General features: G+C 46.5%; 1 protein-coding gene across 1 annotated transcript in view; it reads left to right on the top strand.

Annotated features, from left to right (window-relative positions):
- Positions 1–626: 626 nt before the first annotated feature.
- The window catches only part of LOC139458333 (nicastrin-like), a 34,374-nt gene continuing 11,240 nt past the window's right edge, over positions 627–23,760 (top strand). Inside the window, exons 1-14 of the mRNA XM_071239722.1 lie at positions 627–716; positions 2,017–2,112; positions 5,199–5,322; positions 6,566–6,699; positions 7,433–7,581; positions 8,353–8,607; positions 9,365–9,526; positions 10,780–11,004; positions 11,671–11,840; positions 12,530–12,716; positions 13,067–13,154; positions 16,095–16,243; positions 16,554–16,680; positions 21,513–21,610. Of these exons, the coding sequence (XP_071095823.1) occupies positions 638–716; positions 2,017–2,112; positions 5,199–5,322; positions 6,566–6,699; positions 7,433–7,581; positions 8,353–8,607; positions 9,365–9,526; positions 10,780–11,004; positions 11,671–11,840; positions 12,530–12,716; positions 13,067–13,154; positions 16,095–16,243; positions 16,554–16,680; positions 21,513–21,610 (2,043 nt within the window). The 5' untranslated portion in view covers positions 627–637. The remainder of the gene's footprint in view (positions 717–2,016; positions 2,113–5,198; positions 5,323–6,565; positions 6,700–7,432; positions 7,582–8,352; positions 8,608–9,364; positions 9,527–10,779; positions 11,005–11,670; positions 11,841–12,529; positions 12,717–13,066; positions 13,155–16,094; positions 16,244–16,553; positions 16,681–21,512; positions 21,611–23,760) is intronic.

Below are 23,760 nucleotides of genomic sequence, written 5' to 3'. Positions count from 1 at the left end.
ACTCGTATACATATAGTCAGAAAACAAATTAAAGCCACGCCCTTCACATGTACACATGTAAGGGGCTGAGGCCGAAATTTTCAAAAAGGGGCGTGGGAGGTGCACGCTAAACACAGATCAAGAAGTGAACAAAACACGTGGCAGCTAGGTTGGCATGATAGATGCCTGAATAAACAACACTGAACCCACACCTGCCCACCGCCCGCGTTCCAGCCCTATCCTTCTCTCACCTAAGGGCTCAGTCAAACATTGAGGAATTTTACTGCCGTCCTTGATAGGACCATTCTCGATTAAAATTTGACAAAAACCTGATCAAGATCCTGTGTTTCGTGACGGGATATTAAAAAACAATCAGATATTGTTGAGGAAGCTTCCCGATTCTCCCGTGTTTACCTCCTCCTGTTTCAGACGCCCTGCATATAAACGTCTAACTAGGTCAATTTTAGTAGCGTTTCTTGACAAGTTCGGCTTTATTTTAAATATTTGAACTGGACTTAGAAGAGAAAAGGTTTGACCATAATCACATTTTATTTCGGATTCGAACTCTTTCCAAATTTGTCTCACGTTCTGATTATCACACTTTCTATCGCTGGCAAATAGAGTTACTTCCCCTGAAGAAAGCCGGAAGTACAGAATCATGGCGAACTTGGCAAGGAAGTGGATAATACTTTCTGTTGAATATATTTTGGTGTTGGCGCTATTACCGAGTTACACAGGTATGTAATTCATCGGAAAAAATGCTTGATCGTTAAGACATGTATTCGAATAAGATGTGACTTCCTTAAGCCCAACCGCTCTTTCAAAAGCGCATTTTGTTTTATTGATTAGACAAAAGTATCCATGACTCAGTTTATGGGCATGGCCTAGGAAATAACGTCAGTGAATAGGTGTAGAAATTTCAGTATGGATATGCAGTAGAATATATTGTCCATTTAGCGGTCCATTTATTTGAAGGTTTAGATTCAAAACTTGAGATCTAATTAATAAACAAACCTCGAAATCATGAAGACAAGATCGGTCCAGATCATGCGACAGACGACAGTCACGCGACTACTGACTAGACTAGTCACTGATCTCGCTTGCCATTTCGATCCTTAGGGTTAGTGTAGATTACCCCCAACTCTAAAATTGGATCTTCTTTCCGATCATAAGGATTGGTGTCCTTTTGAGGTATTTTTTTTATCCAGTTTCACAAAGGAATCTGGCTACTGGGCATGCACATCGAGGTAAACAATCGGCTGCTGATCACTTGCTAACAAGCACTAATTTTTGTTCAAGCACCTGTGGCCCCCCGATAAGTCTTAACTTATTACACCAACTCATTATCACAGCTCAGCTTCAAACGGCAACATGAGCTTGATCCTCTGTGTGGTGCTAATTGATATCCATTTACTGCACCCCATAAAGTGCAGAACTCCCCATTAAAGTGAGTGAGTGAGTTGGGTTTAACGCCGCTTTTAACATTATTCCAGTTATATCGCGGCATGTCAGCTTAATGTGGGAGGAAAGCCCGAAGTGTTTCAGGTCTCAGACGTTTACCACTTCGGTGAAACCCACGAGCACGGGTATGATGGTCACAGACCTAGAAACATAATTGGGCCGAACCGGGATTTGAACCCACAATCATAGGTTTCTGGCGTGCCCAAGGGACGCAACTCCCCATTAAAGACTGCTATAAGACATATAGGGAGTACTGCACTTTACAGGGCACACTTTTCCAGATTCCAATATTCCAACCATTGGGGTAGTGTAGGATCGTACCTGCTTTGTCAGATTGAAGATACAATGAAGACTGAAGGCTAACGAGTTACTGAGCCTGAGAAACTGGCAGTAAGCCAACACTTTTCCATGGGACTGCAGAAGCTTTAACACATAATGAGTGCTCTCCTACCTTGTGATTAGCATCACAGGTAACGAACATGTAAAACACTTTTTAAGGTTCCTTATCCTTCTCTGTTTTTGCTGAAGACTAGTTGGACATACACCATTGTACATAATACTTGAGTTTTGTTTCAGATGCAAAGAGAACAAAGGAGAAGATTTATATTGACCTTCAGACTCAAAATGCTTGTTTCCGGTCTCTGAACGCCACCCACCAGATTGGGTGTACATGTACGTATGCTGTGGGAATGCCATGGTTCTGTCATTAGGTAGTGTTTGAGTACATCGTATACACCTACAACACAATACACCTGTCCGTGTATCAATTCTTTTTTTAATTCTGTATCAATGTAAGTTTCAAAAAGTAACATTTATGAAGCTTTGTAGTAACTGGTTACCTCACCACCTGTCTTGGAACATAACACCATAAAGTGTCATGGGACATGATGAGTTTTAAACACAAAATAGTTGATAGTCTCGGGCCTCATGGAACATGGAGAATTTCACACAAAAAATCTGTGAATTAAGTATTGTTTTACATATTGTATCGTGACACAAGTATGGTAATGTGTATAGACAGAGATGCCAACCATTACGCTCTTGACTTAATAATTACGTTTTTTGGCCTAAAATTACGCCATTATGCTTATCATCCCCAAATTATGACTTTGACATTTTTTCACAAATTATTTAAATGTATAAAATATCATGAAGAGCAAATTGTTAATGCACTGATCATGTGAAGCATTCTGCAGGGAGAGATTGCATCTACACAGGGGCAGATTTAACAACAGATTCGAATGAAGCCAGCTGGCCTTGCTACTTTCAAAAGTTAACTGGCAAAAAACTAAATGTTGGAGGCCTCAACTGAGTTACTCAGCATGCCCAGGGGGCTCCGAAAATTTTAGAACTCCTCACCTCTAAAACGTCATTTCCTGCTCTCTGAGATTATATCTTGACTTCCATTTGCCCCATTTCGTGGCGATTTTATGAACAAATAAAGATGTTGTACGAAACACTACAGGATTGGCCATCTACCGAGATGGTGTTGAGTTAACCATTCACACGACTTCACCCCCCTAAATATTTTTGCAAGATATGACTTGATTCACGAGCAGTGACCAAATAAAAAAATTATACATTCAGGGAGAAGGGGTGAAATTTTGACTAGCCAGACAGGCCATCTATTTTATGTTTGAACAAGCCTTTCATAAATTTGGCTAGCCACAGCCATCAGTTAAGTTCACAGCCATCAGTTAAGTCCACAGCCATCAGTTAAGTCCACTGCCATCAGTTAAGTGACAAGTCAAACCCTGTGTACACCACACCACATTGCCTTTCTGCAATAGAGTTAATATTGTCACATGATGAATTTTTTGAATGTGTGGAACATTGACCACATGTTTATATTTGCAATGTTGATGTCCTTTTTTCACATTTTTAATGATATTCAATTTCGAGGTTTAGTCATATTTGGCCATACAAAGACAAGCAGTTTTGTTTTGCTTATTTTGAGCTTTATCGCCCTACATTACTACCATCAATGCATGTGCACCCATGCTTCATGTACATATGGGCCTCTCACAAACATCAAAGCAAAAACCAGCATCATGCCATGGTACTCTGAACATTACATTACACATGAAAATACACTATTTTACCCCACTGATTACTCCAAGCCTTCAGGCTTTGTATCTCTGCTATACATTCTCAGAGGATGTTTAAGTTAGGGGTATCATGACAACCCTAGAACCCAGGTAGAATTAGTTATAAGGTTACTTGAGACCCTGAATGATATCACATGCAGGGTAAAGTATACAAATGTAAAAAATGTTCAGATTTTACTCATTTTGTTTCAGCATGATAAGTGTCTTAGATACAAATGTAAAATGGCAGGTGAATTGAACCCACATTTCTGGCTGTTCATTCAAATCAAATTAGGGATGTGTGTTGGAGGTTTAAAGTGTATCGAAATATTTTATGATGCACAAGGCCGTGCTGCGATATGTATCAAAATATATTGTATAACTCGAAATATTGAACTCGGGAGCAATTTGAAACATCAGTGTATGAACATGATGAATTGAAGTTAATAGATTGAACCAAACAAGAGGCATGTACACCATGTTTACTCACTCAATAAGTAGGCACAGAAGCACCCTCCTGGACAGTGATGACATGGCATTACAATGGACTAATCCTCCTATCACGTGACTGGACTTTTCTCGTTTGTAAATAAACAGACTGATTCTGAAATCAGAGCAGACTGGGCAATGCAAGCCTTTCACTGTGTTATCTTATTGTTTTGCGTAATTATATAGCTATCTTACTGTGAGAGTGGGGTGCATGACAATATGTCTTTCTACATCCAAGTGACTATAAAGCTACCTCTCCATTGTGCTTTGATGACAGCATGTGGAGCCGGAGAACCATGTGCCACAGGTGTTGTTGATGTAAGTGTACGAAATGATGTGACCCGTGAACATCAGGAGTAGAATAGGTCTTCACCAACCCATGCTTGCCGTAAATGGTGACTATGCTTGTTGTAAGAGGCGACTAATGGGATCGGGTGGTCTAGCTGACTTGGTTGATGCATGTCATCTTGTCCCAATTTCATGATTGATGCTCATGATGTCAATCACTTGATTATTTACAGACCGCCGTCATATAGCTGGAATATTGCAGAGTGCGGCATTAAACAACAAACAAAACGAAATGATGCAAATGCATATAAGGGAGGTAATCTTCATGTCCTTGCATTTTGGAGTTATGGAAACATGTCAGAGGTATTTGGCAAGTGTACAAGATTAAACACAGGAAAAAATTGCTTCTTGAAATCACCCGAAATACCGAGCATTAAAAGGGATATTGTGGTACGTATCATGGAAAGAATGAACCTCAATTACCGATATACCGGTAATACTGCATTCCCTTAGTCTTATGTTTATTTATATGGGTTAGGAGACGAGCTCAGAGGACTTGTGTAAACCTTACTTCACCTGCTTTAACAAGAATATAATATTTACCATGTTTACAAGTTCTGTCCATCTTTTCAGTTCCAATTTGTTGAGAAAAAGAATCACTGAGAACTGGTTCATCAGCATAGCCCTCTAATGCTACTAGTCAATGAGGTCTACCAGCATTGTCATCAGCACTATTTCAGAGTTCATTTCGAAGGCTGGCGTGTTAAGCTTTATTCGATAATGTGTCCACACTGTGTCACACCATATCTCAAAGCAATTTTCGTAGAACCTATTCCAACTATGACCGACTTGACTCGCCCTTGAACTGTGAAGTGTCCCTGCCCACTGTTACAGCCTCCTCCGAGGGCAATGTGGGCGTCCTGCACTACCTGGAGACACAGGACGACTACAGCTGGATACTGAAGGATGGCCCCAACCCTCCCTACGTCGTCTTGATGAACTCTCTCGAGTTTAACAGGTATGCAGTAGTCCTCACGCCAACTGCTTTCAGATGTCGTTTACACTAGATAAAGCTTCTCATGGCTATAAAGGGCAAGTAGACTGAACATAGAAGTTTTGCTATTTAAATATTTAGAGCATGCTTAATCACAAAGGCTTGACATAGATTCAAATTTGAAAAATGTAAATAGAGTAAAACAGATGTTGAAAAATGAAATGATCTTGGTCAGATCTTATATGACTAGCACAATACCCGGACTCTCAAGGTGATACATTTTGACAATCGTCAGCCAAATGAAAAAATGCGCCACTGATGTCAAGACAGGTTTGAATCATGTTTTTCACTTTTCTTGCCCTTTAGGAGGTGTTGTAAGTGGGTGAGATGTTGCACCATGTGTAAGTGGGTGAGATGTCGTGTTGCACCATGTGTAAGTGGGTGAGGTGTTGCAGCATTTGTAAGTGGGTGAGACGTCGTGTTGCACCATGTGTAAGTGGGTGAGATGTCATGTTGCAACATGTGTAAGTGGGTGAGACGTCATATTGCACCATGTGGAAGTGGGTGAGATGTCCTGTTGCAACATGTGTAAGTGGGTGAGACGTCATATTGCACCATGTGGAAGTGGGTGAGATGTCCTGTTGCAACATGTGTAAGTGGTTGAGATGTCGTATTGCACCATGTATAAGTGGGTGAGATGTCGTGTTGCACCATGTGTAAGTGGGTGAGATGTCGTGTTGCACCATGTGTAAGTGGGTGAGATGTCGTGTTGCACCATGTGTAAGTGGGTGAGATGTTGTATTGCAACATGTGTAAGTGGGTGAGATGTCATGTTGCACCATGTGTAAGTGGGTGAGATGTTGCACCATGTGTAAGTGGGTGAGATGTTGCACCATGCGTAAGTGGATGAGATGTTTCACCATGTGTAAGTGGGTGAGATGTCATGTTGCAGCATTTGTAAGTGGTTGAGATGTCGTGTTGCACCATGTGTAAGTGGGTGAGATGTCATGTTGCACCATGTGTAAGTGGGTGAGATGTCGTGTTGCACCATGTGTAAGTGGGTGAGATGTCGTGTTGCACCATGTGTAAGTGGGTGAGACGTCATGTTGCACCATGTGTAAGTGGGTGAGATGTCATGTTGCACCATGTGTAAGTAGGTGAGATGTTGCACCATGTGTAAGTGGGTGAGATGTCGTGTTGCACCATGTGTAAGTGGGTGAGATGTCGTGTTGTACCATGTGTAAGGGGGTGAGATGTCTTGTTGCAGCTCTTACCTGGACATACTGGTGGCCTCGCAGCGAGTCAATGGGATACTGGTCATCAACGTGCTGGAGAACCAGACCTTGACCCCATTTCCTGGCCAGTTCTCCGCGGACAAGTCATGTCCGAATGATGCATATGGTGAGTAACTGGCATAGGAGAGGACATCATACTGGTTCTCCAGAAACAATGATTGCAGATCAGTTCCTTTCAAGTCATTATTGTGTGTGAGCTGGAAGGTCATGTAGCAGTACGCATTTTGGAGTCAGAATCCGAGGAACGTTTGTTTGATTCCCCAAAATTTCTCTGATCATGTTTCTTTGGTTGTCAGCTCCCATTTCGAAAGACCTGCTTAGCTCAGGGTTTCCTCCATAAGATGACTAAAATACAGGTGGTGTTGGACTCCACCCAACTGACTCAGTCATTACCACGGTGATGTTGTTTGAGACACATGGCGCAAGGGCACTCTAGAAGATGATTTATCACTGTTGGTGGGACACACTTCATGTACTCCTATACCAACAGCATTTCTGAACATGATCTGTATCTGTGTTCACCTTGACAATCTATCTGTGTTCACCATGACGATGTATCTGATCACCATGACAATGTATCTGATCACCATGACGATGTATCTGTTTACTATGACGATGTATCTGTTCACCATGACAATGTATCTGTTCACCATGACGATGTATCTGTTCACCATGATGATGTATCTGATCACCATGATGATGTATCTGTTCACCATGACGATGTATGTGATCACCATGACGATGTATCTGATCATCATGACGATGTATCTGTTCACCATGACGATGTATCTGATCACCATGACGATGTATCTGATCACCATGACAATGTTTCCTATCAGGCATGTACCACAAGGACAAGGACTACAGCAACTGCAGGAAGCAGCAGTGGAACGTAGGGGGGACTGACATTGGCATGATGTTCAAGGACTACAGCATCCCCATGTTCTCCCTGCCTAACGAGGACGATGTCACCAAGCTCATCAGCACGGTCAGTGGACTAGTTGACACTCCCCGCTGTATTTTGCGGTCAAAAATAAAAATTCTGCGATCAACTTTTGTAAATTCTGCAGACAATTCTTTTAGGTTAGTTTTCGTAGTTGTGCATCTGTTTGAGCTGTGGTAGGTGTGTAAAGATATGCTCACCATGGCTAGAATAGCTTATGACAGTAAATCTGGAGATCACTAGATGCACTTTCTGTAAGCAACAATACAAAAGTCAACTTCACTTCAAAACAAACTAAATATCTGTGTACATGTTTAAAACCACATTTTGACTCACATGTTAAACTTCTGCAGTGTATTTTACAAATTCTGTGCAAAATGTTATTTTCTGCAAGAAAGATACATTTCTGCACCCAGGAGGCATTTCTGCAAAATATTCTGTGACCATGGAATCGGAGATTACAGCAGGGACTGATTTGAATGCTCTAAGTGGGAAGTAGCCATAACCATCTTCACATTCATAGCATGTCCGTTACGGATTAGGTATATGGGCAATATTTCCTTATCAAATAGAAAATAAAGATAATAATTATCCACTTTTAGTCTGACTGTACAGGCATCCTCACACTCGGCAGCCTGAATCATGTCCAGGAATTAGGTCATCAGTTGGCAGAAAAATTCATTCTGTCTCCCTTTTGAAAATGATATCAATTGATTAGTCATTGTGGATATTAGTGATTGTGATAGTAATACACACTAGACTTGTTATTTGGCTTCAGGAAAGCTATGTTGGTAAACTGGTGAATTATATTGGCAGTGCTATGAGAGATTCAACCGGCCCATAAATGGCACGCCGCGCAACTACCCGCTGTGTGCCGTCCAGCTGAACGACAGGATGGACGCGGCCAAGGACTCCGTGACCTGTACCAGAAGGACGAACAGAATCACCAATCTGAGTAACCCCGTCCGATACTGCGACCCTCTCGGAGACAAGAACATTGTCGCCACCATGAAGACTGTCAACTCTACAGAACAGAGGCTGAACAAGTCCGTGATAGTGTTCGCCACCAAGGTACCTGCTCAACACAGGGCACAGAAGCTAATGTCCATTGCCCTTATTTAGGAGGTTTCAAACAACACACAGTGTTATGTTCACTATGAGACAGTGTTATGAACAGTGTGAGACAGTGCTATGTACAGTGTTATGGACAGTGTACAGTGTGAGACAGTGTTATGGACAGTGTGAGAGTATTATGTACAGTATGAGACAGTGTTATATACAGTATGAGACAGTGTTATATACAGTGTGAGACAGTGTTATGTACAGTGCGAGACAGTGTTATGTTCACTATGAGACAGTGTTATGGACAGTGAGACAGTGTTATATACAGTGTGAGACAGTGTTATGTACAGTGTGAGACAGTGTTATGTTCACTATGAGACAGTGTTATGGACAGTGAGACAGTGTTATGTACAGTGTGAGACAGTATTTTGGACAGCGAGACAGTGTTATGGACAGTGTGAGACAGTGTTATATACAGTGTGAGACAGTGTTATGTACAGTATGAGACAGTGTTATGTACAGTGTGAGACAGTGTTATGTACAGTGTGAGACAGTGTTTTGGACAGTGAGACAGTGTTATATACAGTGTGAGACAGTGTTATGTACAGTATGAGACAGCGTTATGTTCACTATGAGACAGTGTTATGGACAGTGAGACAGTGTTATATACAGTGTGATACAGTGTTATATACAGTGTGAGACAGTGTTATGTACAGTATGAGACACTGTTATGACATGTCTGAGACAAGTATTTGATGTCTTACAGATGGACTCTCTGGCCATGTTTCACAACGAGTACCCAGCCTCGGACTCCACGGTGACGGGCATTGTGACGGTCCTGGCTGTGGCTGAAGCTCTGGGTGCAACCAGACAGGAGATCCAGGACATGCCCACTGCCAAGGACATCATGTTCACCTTGTTCCAAGGGGTCAGTCATACTTCCCTCATCAGTTCAGATCGAGTTTAGTTTGAAGTTAGTTTTATGAGTGTATTTAGATTCTACTTCTAACAAGGACAAAAAGCTGGAAACAACAAATGACCTAGCCTCAGGAAACAATGTACATGTACAATGCTGTGGTTATTTACCCCCTGTTGTGTGGGCACATGTACAGTGCTGTGGTTATTTACCCCCTGTTGTGTGGGCACATGTACAATGCATTAGTTATTTATCCTCCGTTGTGTGGGCACATGTACACTGCTGTGGTTATTTACCCTCCGTTGTGTTGGCACATGTACAATGCAGTAGTTATTTACCCTCCGTTGCGTGGGCACATGTACACTGCTGTGGTTATTTACCCTCCGTTGTGTGGGCACATGTACAATGCATTAGTTATTTACCCTCCGTTGCGTGGGCACATGTACACTGCTGTGGTTATTTACCCTCCGTTGTGTGGGCACATGTACAATGCATTAGTTATTTACCCTCCGTTGTGTGGGCACATGTACAATGCTGGGGTTATTTACCCTCCGTTGTGTGGGCACATGTACAATTCTGTGGTTATTTACCCTCCGTTGTGTGGGCACATGTACAATGCTGTGGTTATTTACCCTCCATTGTTTGGACACATGTACTATGCAGTAGTTATTTACCCCCTGTTGTGTGGGCACATGTACAATGCTGGGGTTATTTACCCCCCTTTGTGTGAGCACATGTACAATGCAGTAGTTATTTACCCCCCGTTGTGTTGGCACATGTACAATGCTGTGGTTATTTACCCCCCGTTGTGTGGGCACATGTACAATGCTGGGGTTATTTCCCCTCCATTGTGTGGGCAAATGTACAATGCAGTAGTTATTTACCCTCCGTTGCGTGGGCACATGTACAATGCAGAAGTCATTTACCCTCCGTTGCGTGGGCAAATGTACAATGCTGGGGTTATTTACCCTCCGTTGTGTGGGCAAATGTACAATGCTAGGGTTATTTACCCTCCGTTGTGTGGGTACATGTACAAACCCGGAGGTGATTTACCCTCCGTTGTGTTAGCACATGTACAATGCTGCGGTTATTTACCCCCCCTTGTGTGGGCACATGTACAATGCTGCGGTTATTTACCCCCCGTTGTGTGGGCACATGTACAATGCTGTGGATATTTACCCTCCGTTGTGTGGGCACATGTACAATGCAGTAGTTATTTACCCCCGTTGTGTTGGCACATGTACAAAGCTGGGGTTGTGTTTCAGGAGTCATTTGACTACATCGGCTCAAGTCGTATGGTTTATGACATGGACTCCAACTCTACCCAGTTCCCCCAGGAGATCAGTGAGAAGGTCGTGAGTCTCCAGGAGATCCGACTTGACGACATTCACAGCTTCGTGGAGGTCAGCCAGGTGGGGCTGCGAGATCAGGGCAAGCTTTGGATACACACCGACCCCATCACTAGACCCAAGCTACAGGATCCCACTCAGGTAAAAGGGGCAAGTGAGGATACTGAAGTCCTGCCTGTGTCATGCTGCAGGATCCCACTCAGGTAAAAGGGGCAAGTGAGGATACTGAAGTCCTGCCTGTGTCATGCTGCAGGATCCCACTCAGGTAAAAGGGGCAAGTGAGGATACTAAAGTCGTGACTGTGTCATGCTGCAGGATCCCACTCAGGTAAAAGGGGCAAGTGAGGATACTGAAGTCCTACCTGTGTCATGCTGCAGGATCCCACTCAGGTAAAAGGGGCAAGTGAGGATACTGAAGTCCTGCCTGTGTCATGCTGAAGGATCCCACTCAGGTAAAAGGGGCAAGTGAGGATACTAAAGTCCTGACTGTGTCATGCTGCAGGGCCATGTGTCGACATACAAGGTAGGTTTTTTTTCAGTCCAGCAGGAGCCTTGGGTGGCGGAGTCATGTGGTCCTGGAATTTGCTTTGCAGAGCTGGTTCCTTCAGCACCATATCCATGCTCCTGGGATTCACTAAAGTGGTCAATGCAAGGTCTTTGCATCTTGAGTATTAATGGTGATATTACATTTTTTCTAGTCAAGTAATCCTTTTTCAGTTATGGTGATATCTACCATGTACAAGTGTTCCATCAATCCTCGGTGTCTACATTCCCTTGGACATGTTGTGTCTTGTTTCTCCTCACGCAGCTGTCTGACATGATCCAGTCCCTCAAGTCCATCGGGTCCAGGCTGGATGTTGACCTTGCCAATGTGACGGAGGATACGCCGCTCCCCCCAGCCTCGGTCCAGAGGTTCCTGATGAAGGCAAACATTCCTGCCATCGTCCTCACTGATCATGAGAAGCAGTTCACCAACAAGTAAGTCTCATGCATGTCATCAGTAAGTCCTTGCATTGTGGCACAAGGATAGATGTTTCATTGCCCATATATGACCTGGAGGGTTGACCTGCAGCAGACATGCCCTGAAAGGTTGACCTGCAGCAGACATGACCTGGAGGGTTGACCTGCAGCAGACATGACCTGGAAGGTTGACATGCAGCAGACATGACCTGCAGCAGACATGGCCTGGAGGGTTGACCTGCAGCAGACATGCCCTGGAAGGTTGACCTGCAGCAGACATGACCTGGAAGGTTGACATGCAGCAGACTTGACCTGCAGCAGACATGGCCTGGAGGGTTGACATGCAGCAGACATGACCTGGAAGGTTGACATGCAGCAGACTTGACCTGCAGCAGACATGACCTGGAAGGTTGACATGCAGCAGACTTGACCTGCAGCAGACATGACCTGGAGGGTTGACCTGCAGCAGACATGACCTGGATGGTTAGCTACTCTCAATAGTAGTTATGACAGTGGATTGTTGAAAGATCCACTGGCTACAGTTTGTTTTGCCCCAATGACAATCTTTGATCTGTCAGCTACATGTTTGTGGTAAACATCCATGACTTGACATCTTGGTTTATCCAAACCCATTATGCGGACATGTTTATCTTTAACTCCGAACTGCTGTAAGCTGCCTGAAACCAGCTGACTGTCTCCTATTGCAGGTACTACAACAGCCGCTTTGACCTTCCCTCTAAGATTAATGTGTCCGACCACGGCAACCAGTCGGACCCCTCGGACGACACACAGACTCAGTCTCTCACAGACCTAGCCACCACTCTTGCTCAATTCCTGTACAAACTCTCGACTGGCAAGGACGCCCCCAGCACTCTCAAGGCTAATAAGGACACAGTGAGTTATCTCCCGTTTACCTGTCATCCAATCTGTTTCCTAATCTGTGTCATGACGCATTTGTTTTCGTGTTCATTTAGGTGCGCGGTATTACCGGTTTATCGGTGAATTGAGGTTCGTTCTTTCCACAATACATATCAAAATTATAAGTAAATTGGGTGGATTCAAATTTTATCATGTGTTTTAAGTTATACACTTTGAAATACCTTTGAAATGCTTCTGTAATTCCAAAAGGAATCTGCATGCGCATACTTACACTTCTGTCGTCAACTTGAATTGTGTATGCAGCCGATTCGAAGGGTAATAAGAGGGCTGTAATGTAAGTGATGACTGAGTGTTTGCCTGTCCAGGTGGAGAGTCTCCTCCAGTGCTTCCTCTACAACCAACACTGTGAGCTGTTCCGCAGAAGCATCGACCCAGATGATGCCGAAAGTCTGGGTACGTACTCTCATGGTACTGGAGGTACATATAAACAGTATTTGTATCCATGGTAACTGACATATTAGACCACACTGGTTGAGATATAGTACTTGACTGTCACTGCTCGAGACAGCATCTGGAGATGCCACCCAGGATGGTTTAGTCATAATTGGTATGAAAAGTGTTAGTAATAATGTGGCTATTTAGTTGGTGCCGTACCTCTACACACCGAAGGGGCATGCTCAAGGCGCATACAGAAGACATGAAACACACAAAATATATATATACAAAGTAACAAGAGAAAAAGTGTAGCAGAGATCCATAGTGAAGCAGAGATCAACAGTGAAGCAGAGATCCATAGTGAAGCAGAGATCCATGATGAAGCAGAGATCCATAGTGAAACAGAGATCCATGGTGAAACAGAGATCCATAGTGAAACAGAGATCAATAGTGAAACAGAGATCCATAGTGAAGCAGAGATCCATAGTGAAGCAGAGATCCATGGTGAAGCAGAGATCCATGGTGAAGCAGAGATCCATGGTGAAGCAGAGATCCACGGTGAAGCAGAGATCCATGGTGAAGCAGAGATCCACGGTGAAGCAGAGATCCATAGTGAAGCAGAGATCCATAGTGAAACAGAGATCCATAGTGAAACAGAGATCCATAGTGAAACAGAGATCCATAGTGAAGCAGAGATCCATGGTGAAGCAGAGATCAATAGTGAAACAGAGATCCATAGTGAAGCAGAGATCCATAGTGAAGCAGAGATCCATGGTGAAGCAGAGATCCATGGTGAAGCAGAGATCCACGGTGAAGCAGAGATCCATGGTGAAGCAGAGATCCACGGTGAAGCAGAGATCCATAGTGAATCAGAGATCCATAGTGAAGCAGAGATCCATAGTGAAACAGAGATCCACAGTGAAGCAGAGATCCATGGTGAAGCAGAGATCCATGGTGAAGCAGAGATCCATGGTGAAACAGAGATCCATCCATGGTGAAACAGAGATCCATGGTGAAGCAGAGATCCATGGTGAAGCAGAGATCCATAGTGAAGCAGAGATCCATAGTGAAACAGATCCATAGTGAAACAGATCCATGGTGAAGCAGAGATCCATGGTGAAGCAGAGATCCATAGTAAGGCAGAGATCCAAGAGAACCAAGACTGGAGTGACCCAAGACTGGAGTGAGCAAAGACTGGAGTGAGCAAAGACTGGAGTGGCCCAAGACTGGAGTTAACCAAGCCTGGAGTGACCCAAGACTGGAGTGAACCAAGACTGGAGTGAACCAAGACTGGAGTGAACTAAGACTAGAGTGAACCAAGACTGGAGTGACCCAAGACTGGAGTGAACCAAGACTGGAGTGAACCAAGACTGGAGTAAATCAAGACTGGAGTGAACCAAGACTGGAGTGAACCAAGACTGGAGTGAACCAAGCCTGGAGTGAACCAAGCCTGGAGTGACCCAAGACTGGAGTAAATCAAGACTGGAGTGGCCCAAGACTGGAGTGAACCAAGCCTGGAGTGAACCAAGACTGGAGTGACCCAAGACTGGAGTGAACCAAGACTGGAGTGACCCAAGACTGAGTGAACCAAGACTTGAGTGAACCAAGACTGGAGTGACCCAAGACTGGAGTGAACCAAGCCTGGAGTGAACCATGACTGGAGTGAACCAAGACTGGAGTGAACCAAGCCTGGAGTGAACCAAGCCTGGAGTGACCCAAGACTGGAGTAAATCAAGACTGGAGTGACCCAAGACTGGAGTGAACCAAGACTGGAGTGACCCAAGACTGGAGTGAACCAAGACTGGAGTGACCCAAGACTGGAGTGAACCAAGACTTGAGTGAACCAAGACTGGAGTGACCCAAGACTGGAGTGAACCAAGCCTGGAGTGAACCATGACTGGAGTGAACCAAGACTGGAGTGAACCAAGCCTGGAGTGACCCAAGACTGGAGTGAACCAAGACTGGAGTAAATCAAGACTGGAATGACCCAAGACTGGAGTGAACCAAGACTGGAGTAAATCAAGCCTGGAGTGACCCAAGCTTAGAGTAAATCAAGACTGGAGTGACCCAAGACTGGAGTGAACCAAGCCTGGAGTGACCCAAAACTGGAGTGAACCAAAACTGGAGTGAACCAAGACTGGAGTGACCCAAGACTGGAGTGAACCAAGACTGGAGTGAACCAAGCCTGGAGTGACCCAAAACTGGAGTGAACCAAAACTGGAGTGAACCAAGACTGGAGTGACCCAAGACTGGAGTGAACCAAGACTGGAGTGACCCAAGACTGGAGTGAACCAAAACTGGAGTGAACCAAGACTGGAGTGAACCAAGACTGGAGTGACCCAAGACTGGAGTAAATCAAGGCTGGAGTTAATCAAGACTGGAGTGAACCAAGACTGGAGTGAACCAAGACTGGAGTGACCCAAAACTGGAGTGAACCAAGACTGGAGTGACCCAAAACTGGAGTGAACCAAAACTGGAGTGAACCAAGACTGGAGTGACCCAAGACTGGAGTGACCCAAGACTGGAGTAAATCAAGGCTGGAGTTAATCAAGACTGGAGTGAACCAAGACTGGAGTGAACCAAGACTGGAGTGAACCAAGCCTGGAGTGAACCAAGACTGGAGTGAACCAAGACTGGAGTAAATCAAGGCTGGAGTTAATCAAGACTGGAGTGAACCAAGCTTGGAGTGACCCAAGACTGGAGTGAACCAAGACTGGAGTGAACCAAGACTGGAGTGAACCAGGCCTGGAGTGAACCAGGCCTGGAGTGAACCAAGACTGGAGTGAACCAAGACTGGAGTGAACCAAGACTGGAGTGAACCAAAACTGGAGAGTCCCAGGAGAGGGAGACGTTGTTTAGTGAGGAAGCGAGACATGGTTTATTTAGGGATGTTGATTAGAGGGAGGCATTGGTTTGGTATTCACAGGCTGCCCAGTTGAGTTTCTATTTCATTTGCAGAGAAGGCCAAGAAGCCATTCCCCTTCTATGTGAGTGTGAATTTGAACACTAACCAGGTGACGACCTTGACCCATCACATCCTGGCACAGTACCTGGGGGAGAAAGTCAACACTTCTAAAGACAGCTGTAAAGCTCCAGACAATGATAAGGTGTGTGTGGAGCTTTGAATTGTCAGTCCCTACGTCATTCTGGTGAGACATCCTTGAGATGTCGAGATTGACTTTGCCAAATTCTATTTTCTATAGACAAGTTTTAGATACAGTTTTAGTGAGTCAGTTTTCCAATAAAGAGCATTTTTACAAAAATTGTTGACACTCTTATATACCATAGATGTATAAGTACAATAAATTTCTTGTTCATATAAACATTGGTATTTGGTGATATTATATGTTCAACAAACCTTTCATTTCTGTCATTGTGAGGAAATTATTTCAGCTGTTAAGTTTTATCTGCCTTCAGACACATCAGTTTCTGTGGATACAAGGAAACTTGAAACCCAATGCAACTGACAACTCTCGAGTAGGAGCCTGTATAAAGTCTACCACCATGTTGACAACAGCTAAGTCTCCAGCGTTTGATATTGATGGTAAGTAAAACGGCAATTGAGTAGGAGCCTGTACAAAGTCTACCACCATAATGTTTTTACAACATATTGGATAGTGCTACTTGTTTCTTGCCTCAGTCCCAGGCCAGTTGCCTGTTACCCTTTGAAGGCTGCTGCCCTGTGTCAGGCTAGTCCCAGGCCTGTTGCCTCTTACCCTTTGAAGGCTGCTGCCCTGTCTCAGACTAGTCCCAGGCCAGTTGCCTGTTACCCTTTGAAGGCTGCTGCCCTGTGTCAGGCTAGTCCCAGGCCAGTTGCCTCTTACCCTTTGAAGGCTGCTGCACTGTGTCAGGCTAGTCCCAGGCCAGTTGCCTGTTACCCTTTGAAGGCTGCTGCCCTGTGTCAGGCTAGTCCCAGGCCAGTTGCCTGTTACCCTTTGAAGGCTGCTGCCCTGTCAGACTAGTCCCAGGCCAGTTGCCTGTTACCCTTTGAAGGCTGCTGCCCTGTGTCAGGCTAGTCCCAGGCCAGTTGCCTGTTACCCTTTGAAGGCTGCTGCACTGTGTCAGGCTAGTCCCACGCCAGTTGCCTGTTACCCTTTGAAGGCTGCTGTCCTGTGTCAGACTAGTCCCAGGCCAGTTGCCTGTTACCCTTTGAAGGCTGCTGCCCTGTCTCAGACTAGTCCCAGGCCAGTTGCCTGTTACCCTTTGAAGGCTGCTGCCCTGTGTCAGGCTAGTCCCAGGCCAGTTGCCTGTTACCCTTTGAAGGCTGCTGCACTGTGTCAGGCTAGTCCCAGGCCAGTTGCCTGTTACCCTTTGAAGGCTGCTGCCCTGTGTCAGGCTAGTCTCAGGCCAGTTGCCTGTTACCCTTTGAAGGCTGCTGCCCTGTCAGACTAGTCCCAGGCCAGTTGCCTGTTACCCTTTGAAGGCTGCTGCCCTGTGTCAGGCTAGTCCCAGGCCAGTTGCCTGTTACCCTTTGAAGGCTGCTGCACTGTGTCAGGCTAGTCCCACGCCAGTTGCCTGTTACCCTTTGAAGGCTGCTGTCCTGTGTCAGACTAGTCCCAGGCCAGTTGCCTGTTACCCTTTGAAGGCTGCTGCCCTGTGTCAGGCTAGTCCCAGGCCAGTTGCCTGTTACCCTTTGAAGGCTGCTGCCCTGTGTCAGGCTAGTCCCAGGCCAGTTGCCTGTTACCCTTTGAAGGCTGCTGCACTGTGTCAGGCTAGTCCCAGGCCAGTTGCCTGTTACCCTTTGAAGGTTGCTGCCCTGTGTCAGACTAGTCCCAGGCCAGTTGCCTCTTACCCTTTGAAGGCTGCTGCCCTGTGTCAGACTAGTCCCAGGCCAGTTGCCTGTTACCCTTTGAAGGCTGCTGCCCTGTGCCAGACTAGTCCCCGGCCATTTGCCTGTTACCCTTTGAAGGCTGCTGCCCTGTGTCAGGCTAGTCCCAGGCCAGTTGCCTGTTACCCTTTGAAGGCTGCTGCACTGTGTCAGGCTAGTCCCAGGCCAGTTGCCTGTTACCCTTTGAAGGCTGCTGCTCTGTGTCAGGCTAGTCCCAGGCCAGTTGCCTGTTACCCTTTGAAGGCTGCTGCTCTGTGTCTGGCTAGTCCCCGGCCAGTTGCCTGTTACCCTTTGAAGGCTGCTGCCCTGTGTCAGACTAGTCCCAGGCCAGTTGCCTGTTACCCTTTGAAGGCTGCTGCCCTGTGTCAGGCTAGTCCCAGGCCAGTTGCCTGTTACCCTTTGAAGGCTGCTGCCCTGTGTCAGACTAGTCCCAGGCCAGTTGCCTCTTACCCTTTGAAGGCTGCTGCTCTGTGTCTGGCTAGTCCCAGGCCAGTTGCCTGTTACCCTTTGAAGGCTGCTGCCCTGTGTCAGACTAGTCCCAGGCCATTTGCCTGTTACCCTTTGAAGGCTGCTGCTCTGTGTCTGGCTAGTCCCAGGCCAGTTGCCTGTTACCCTTTGAAGGCTGCTGCCCTGTGTCAGACTAGTCACACTCAGGCCAGTTGCTTCTTACCGTTTGAAGGCCGCTGCCCTGTGTCAGACTAGTCCCAGGCCAGTTGCCTCTTACCCTTTGAAGGCTGCTGCCCTGTGTCAGACTAGTCCCAGGCCAGTTGCCTGTTACCCTTTGAAGGCTGCTGCCCTGTGCCAGACTAGTCCCCGGCCATTTGCCTGTTACCCTTTGAAGGCTGCTGCCCTGTGTCAGGCTAGTCCCAGGCCAGTTGCCTGTTACCCTTTGAAGGCTGCTGCACTGTGTCAGGCTAGTCCCAGGCCAGTTGCCTGTTACCCTTTGAAGGCTGCTGCTCTGTGTCAGGCTAGTCCCAGGCCAGTTGCCTGTTACCCTTTGAAGGCTGCTGCTCTGTGTCTGGCTAGTCCCAGGCCAGTTGCCTGTTACCCTTTGAAGGCTGCTGCCCTGTGTCAGACTAGTCCCAGGCCAGTTGCCTGTTACCCTTTGAAGGCTGCTGCCCTGTGTCAGGCTAGTCCCAGGCCAGTTGCCTGTTACCCTTTGAAGGCTGCTGCCCTGTGTCAGACTAGTCCCAGGCCAGTTGCCTCTTACCCTTTGAAGGCTGCTGCTCTGTGTCTGGCTAGTCCCAGGCCAGTTGCCTGTTACCCTTTGAAGGCTGCTGCCCTGTGTCAGACTAGTCCCAGGCCATTTGCCTCTTACCCTTTGAAGGCTGCTGCTCTGTGTCTGGCTAGTCCCAGGCCAGTTGCCTGTTACCCTTTGAAGGCTGCTGCCCTGTGTCAGACTAGTCCCAGGCCTGTTGCCTCTTACCCTTTGAAGGCTGCTGCACTGTGTCTGGCTAGTCCCAGGCCTGTTGCCTCTTACCCTTTGAAGGCTGCTGCCCTGTGTCAGTCTAGTCCCAGGCCATTTGCCTCTTACCCTTTGAAGGCTGCTGCTCTGTGTCAAACTAGTCCCAGGCCAGTTGCCTGTTACCCTTTGAAGGCTGCTGCCCTGTGTCAGACTAGTCCCAGGCCATTTGCCTCTTACCCTTTGAAGGTTGCTGCCCTGTATCAGACTAGTCCCACGCAGGCCAGTTGCTTGTTACCGTTTGAAGGCTGCTTCCCTGTCAGACTAGTCCCACTCAGGCCATTTGCCTCCTACTGTTTGAAGGCTGCTGCCCTGTGTCTGACTAGTCGCACTCAGGCCAATTGCCTCTTACCGTTTGAAGGTTGCTGCCCTGTATCAGACTAGTCCCACGCAGGCCAGTTGCCTCTTACCGTTTGAAGGCTGCTTCCCTGTCAGACTAGTCCCACTCAGGCCAGTTGCCTCTTACCGTTTGAAGGCTGCTGCCCTGTCAAAATAGTCCCAGGCCAGTTGCCTCTTACCGTTTGAAGGCTGCTTCCCTGTCAGACTAGTCCCACTCAGGCCAGTTGCTTGTTACCGTTTGAAGGCTGCTGCCCTGTGTCAGACTAGTCCCACTCAGGCCAGTTGCCTCCTTCCGTTTGAAGGCCGCTGCCCTGTCTGACTAGTCCCACGCCAGTTGCCTCCTAACGTTTGAAGGCTGCTGCTCTGTGTCAGACTAGTCCCACGCCAGTTGCCTCTTACCGTTTGAAGGCTGCTGCTCTGTGTCAGACTAGTCCCACTCAGGCTGGTTGCCTCTTACCGTTTGAAGGCTGCTGCCCTGTGTCAGACTAGTCCCACGCAGGCCAGTTGCCTCTTACCTTTTGAAGGCTGCTGCCCTGTCAGACTAGTCCCACTCAGGCCGGTTGCCTCTTACCTTTTGAAGGCTGCTACCCTGTGTCAGACTAGTCCCACTCAGGCCGGTTGCCTCTTACCTTTTGAAGGCTGCTACCCTGTGTCAGACTAGTCACACTCAGGCCAGTTGCTTCTTACCGTTTGAAGGCCGCTGCCCTGTGTCAGACTAGTCCCACTCAGGCCAGTTGCCTCTTACCGTTTGAAGGTTGCTGCCCTGTATCAGACTAGTCCCACGCCAGTTGCCTCTTACCGTTTGAAGGCTGCTGCTCTGTGTCAGACTAGTCCCAGGCCAGTTGCCTCTTACCGTTTGAAGGCTGCTGCCCTGTCAGACTAGTCCCACTCAGGCTGGTTGCCTCCTACTGTTTGAAGGCTGCTGCCCTGTGTCCGACTAGTCCCACCCAGGCCAGTTGCCTCTTACCGTTTGAAGGCTGCTGCCCTGTGTCAGACTAGTCCCACGCAGGCCAGTTGCCTCTTACCGTTTGAAGGCTGCTGCTGTGTCAGACTAGTCCCACGCAGGCCAGTTGCCTCTTACCGTTTGAAGGCTGCTTCCCTGTCAGACTAGTCCCACTCAGGCCAGTTGCCTCTTACCGTTTGAAGGCTGCTGCCCTGTCAAAATAGTCCCAGGCCAGTTGCCTCTTACCGTTTGAAGGCTGCTTCCCTGTCAGACTAGTCCCACTCAGGCCAGTTACTTGTTACCGTTTGAAGGCTGCTGCCCTGTGTCAGACTAGTCACACTCAGGCCAGTTGCTTGTTACCGTTTGAAGGCCTCTGCCCTGTGTCAGACTAGTCCCACTCAGGCCGGTTGCCTCTTACTGTTTGAAGGCTGCTGCCCTGTGTCAGACTAGTCCCAGGCCAGTTGCCTCTTACCGTTTGAAGGCTGCTGCTCTGTGTCAGACTAGTCCCAACCAGGCCAGTTGCCTCTTACCGTTTGAAGGCTGCTGCTCTGTGTCAGACTAGTCCCACGACAGTTGCCTCTTACCGTTTGAAGGCTGCTGTCCTGTGTCAGACTAGTCCCACTCAGGCCGGTTGCCTCTTACCTTTTGAAGGCTGCTACCCTGTGTCAGACTAGTCCCACTCAGACCAGTTGCCTCTTACCCTTTGAAGGCTGCTGCCCCGTGTCAGACTAGTCCCACTTAGGCCAGTTGCCTCTATTTGCTAGGCCCATGGAGCAGGCAGTGATATGTATGACTGTGTTTCAGGCTATGACTGGCTGTCAGGCACATACTCTACATGGACGGAGAGTGTATGGGAACCTCTCAAAGTCAGGATATTCCTCGTCCCTAGTCAACAGTTCCAGGTAGGAATAACAGCCATAGTCTTTTCATTTACATACATTTTGGATTTCTCGTTTTCAATGCAACATTAATTTCTTGTTTCTCTTCCTTTTCTGTATGACCTCTGACCTCTGATACTTAACAGCATTTTCTGCATCAGCTTTCTTCAAAGCATTTCTCCTCAACCTTGTAGCAAGTGATGATGTGGGTTAACTTCAGTGACAACTCAAAGGGAAGAAGGTGTAGTGTAGTGTGGTTAACTTCAGTGACAACACAAAGGGAAGAAGGTGTAGTGGGGTCAACTTCAGTGACAACACAAAGGGAAGAAGGTGTAGTGTAGTGGGGTTAACTTCAGTGACGACGCAAAGGGAAGAAGGTGTAGTGAAGTGGGGATAACTTCAGTGACAACACAAAGGGAAGAATGTGTAGTGAAGTGGGGATAACTTCAGTGACGACGCAAAGGGAAGAAGGTGTAGTGAAGTGGGGATAACTTCAGTGACAACACAAAGGGAAGAATGTGTAGTGTAGTGGGGTTAACTTCAGTGACAACACAAAGGGAAGAAGGTGTAGTGTGGTTAACTTCAGTGACAACTCAAAGGGAAGAAGGTGTAGTGTAGTGGGGATAACTTCAGTGACAACACAAAGGGAAGAAGGTGTAGTGAAGTGGGGTTAACTTCAGTGACAACACAAAGGGAAGAAGGTGTAGTGAAGTGGGGATAACTTCAGTGACAACACAAAGGGAAGAATGTGTAGTGTAGTGGGGTTAACTTCAGTGACAACACAAAGGGAAGAATGTGTAGTGTAGTGGGGATAACTTCAGTGACGACGCAAAGGGAAGAATGTGTAGTGAAGTGGGGATAACTTCAGTGACAACACAAAGGGAAGAAGGTGTAGTGTAGTGGGGTTAACTTCAGTGACAACACAAAGGGAAGAAGGTGTAGTGTAGTGTGGTTAACTTCAGTGACAACACAAAGGGAAGAAGGTGTAGTGTAGTGTGGTTAACTTCAGTGACAACACAAAGGGAAGAAGGTGTAGTGTAGTGGGGTTAACTTCAGTGACAACACAAAGGGAAGAAGGTGTAGTGAAGTGGGGATAACTTCAGTGACAACACAAAGGGAAGAAGGTGTAGTGTAGTGGGGTTAACTTCAGTGACAACACAAAGGGAAGAAGGTGTAGTGTAGTGGGGTTAACTTCAGTGACAACACAAAGGGAAGAAGGTGTAGTGTGGTTAACTTCAGTGACAACACAAAGGGAAGATGGTGTAGTGTGGTTAACTTCAGTGACAACACAAAGGGAAGAAGGTGTAGTGAAGTGGGGATAACTTCAGTGACAACACAAAGGGAAGAATGTGTAGTGTAGTGGGGTTAACTTCAGTGACAACACAAAGGGAAGAATGTGTAGTGTAGTGGGGATAACTTCAGTGACGACGCAAAGGGAAGAATGTGTAGTGAAGTGGGGATAACTTCAGTGACAACACAAAGGGAAGAATGTGTAGTGTAGTGGGGATAACTTCAGTGACAACACAAAGGGAAGAATGTGTAGTGTAGTGGGGTTAACTTCAGTGACAACACAAAGGGAAGAAGGTGTAGTGAAGTGGGGATAACTTCAGTGACAACACAAAGGGAAGAAGGTGTAGTGTAGTGGGGTTAACTTCAGTGACGACGCAAAGGGAAGAAGGTGTAGTGTAGTGGGGTTAACTTCAGTGACGACGCAAAGGGAAGAATGTGTAGTGAAGTGGGGATAACTTTAGTGACAACACAAAGGGAAGAAGGTGTAGTGAAGTGGGGATAACTTCAGTGACAACACAAAGGGAAGAATGTGTAGTGAAGTGGGGATAACTTCAGTGACAACACAAAGGGAAGAAGGTGTAGTGAAGTGGGGATAACTTCAGTGACAACACAAAGGGAAGAATGTGTAGTGAAGTGGGGATAACTTCAGTGACGACGCAAAGGGAAGAATGTGTAGTGAAGTGGGGATAACTTCAGTGACAACACAAAGGGAAGAATGTGTAGTGAAGTGGGGATAACTTCAGTGACAACACAAAGGGAAGAATGTGTAGTGTAGTGGGGTTAACTTCAGTGACAACACAAAGGGAAGAATGTGTAGTGTAGTGGGGATAACTTCAGTGACGACGCAAAGGGAAGAATGTGTAGTGAAGTGGGGATAACTTCAG

This window comes from Haliotis cracherodii, unplaced genomic scaffold (assembly GCF_022045235.1).
Source record: "Haliotis cracherodii isolate W230 unplaced genomic scaffold, xgHalCrac1.p SCAF_12, whole genome shotgun sequence".
NCBI lineage: Eukaryota > Metazoa > Mollusca > Gastropoda > Lepetellida > Haliotidae > Haliotis > Haliotis cracherodii.
The sequence above is the reverse complement of the archived record's forward strand: the minus strand, read 5'-3'. Positions and strand labels throughout refer to the sequence as shown.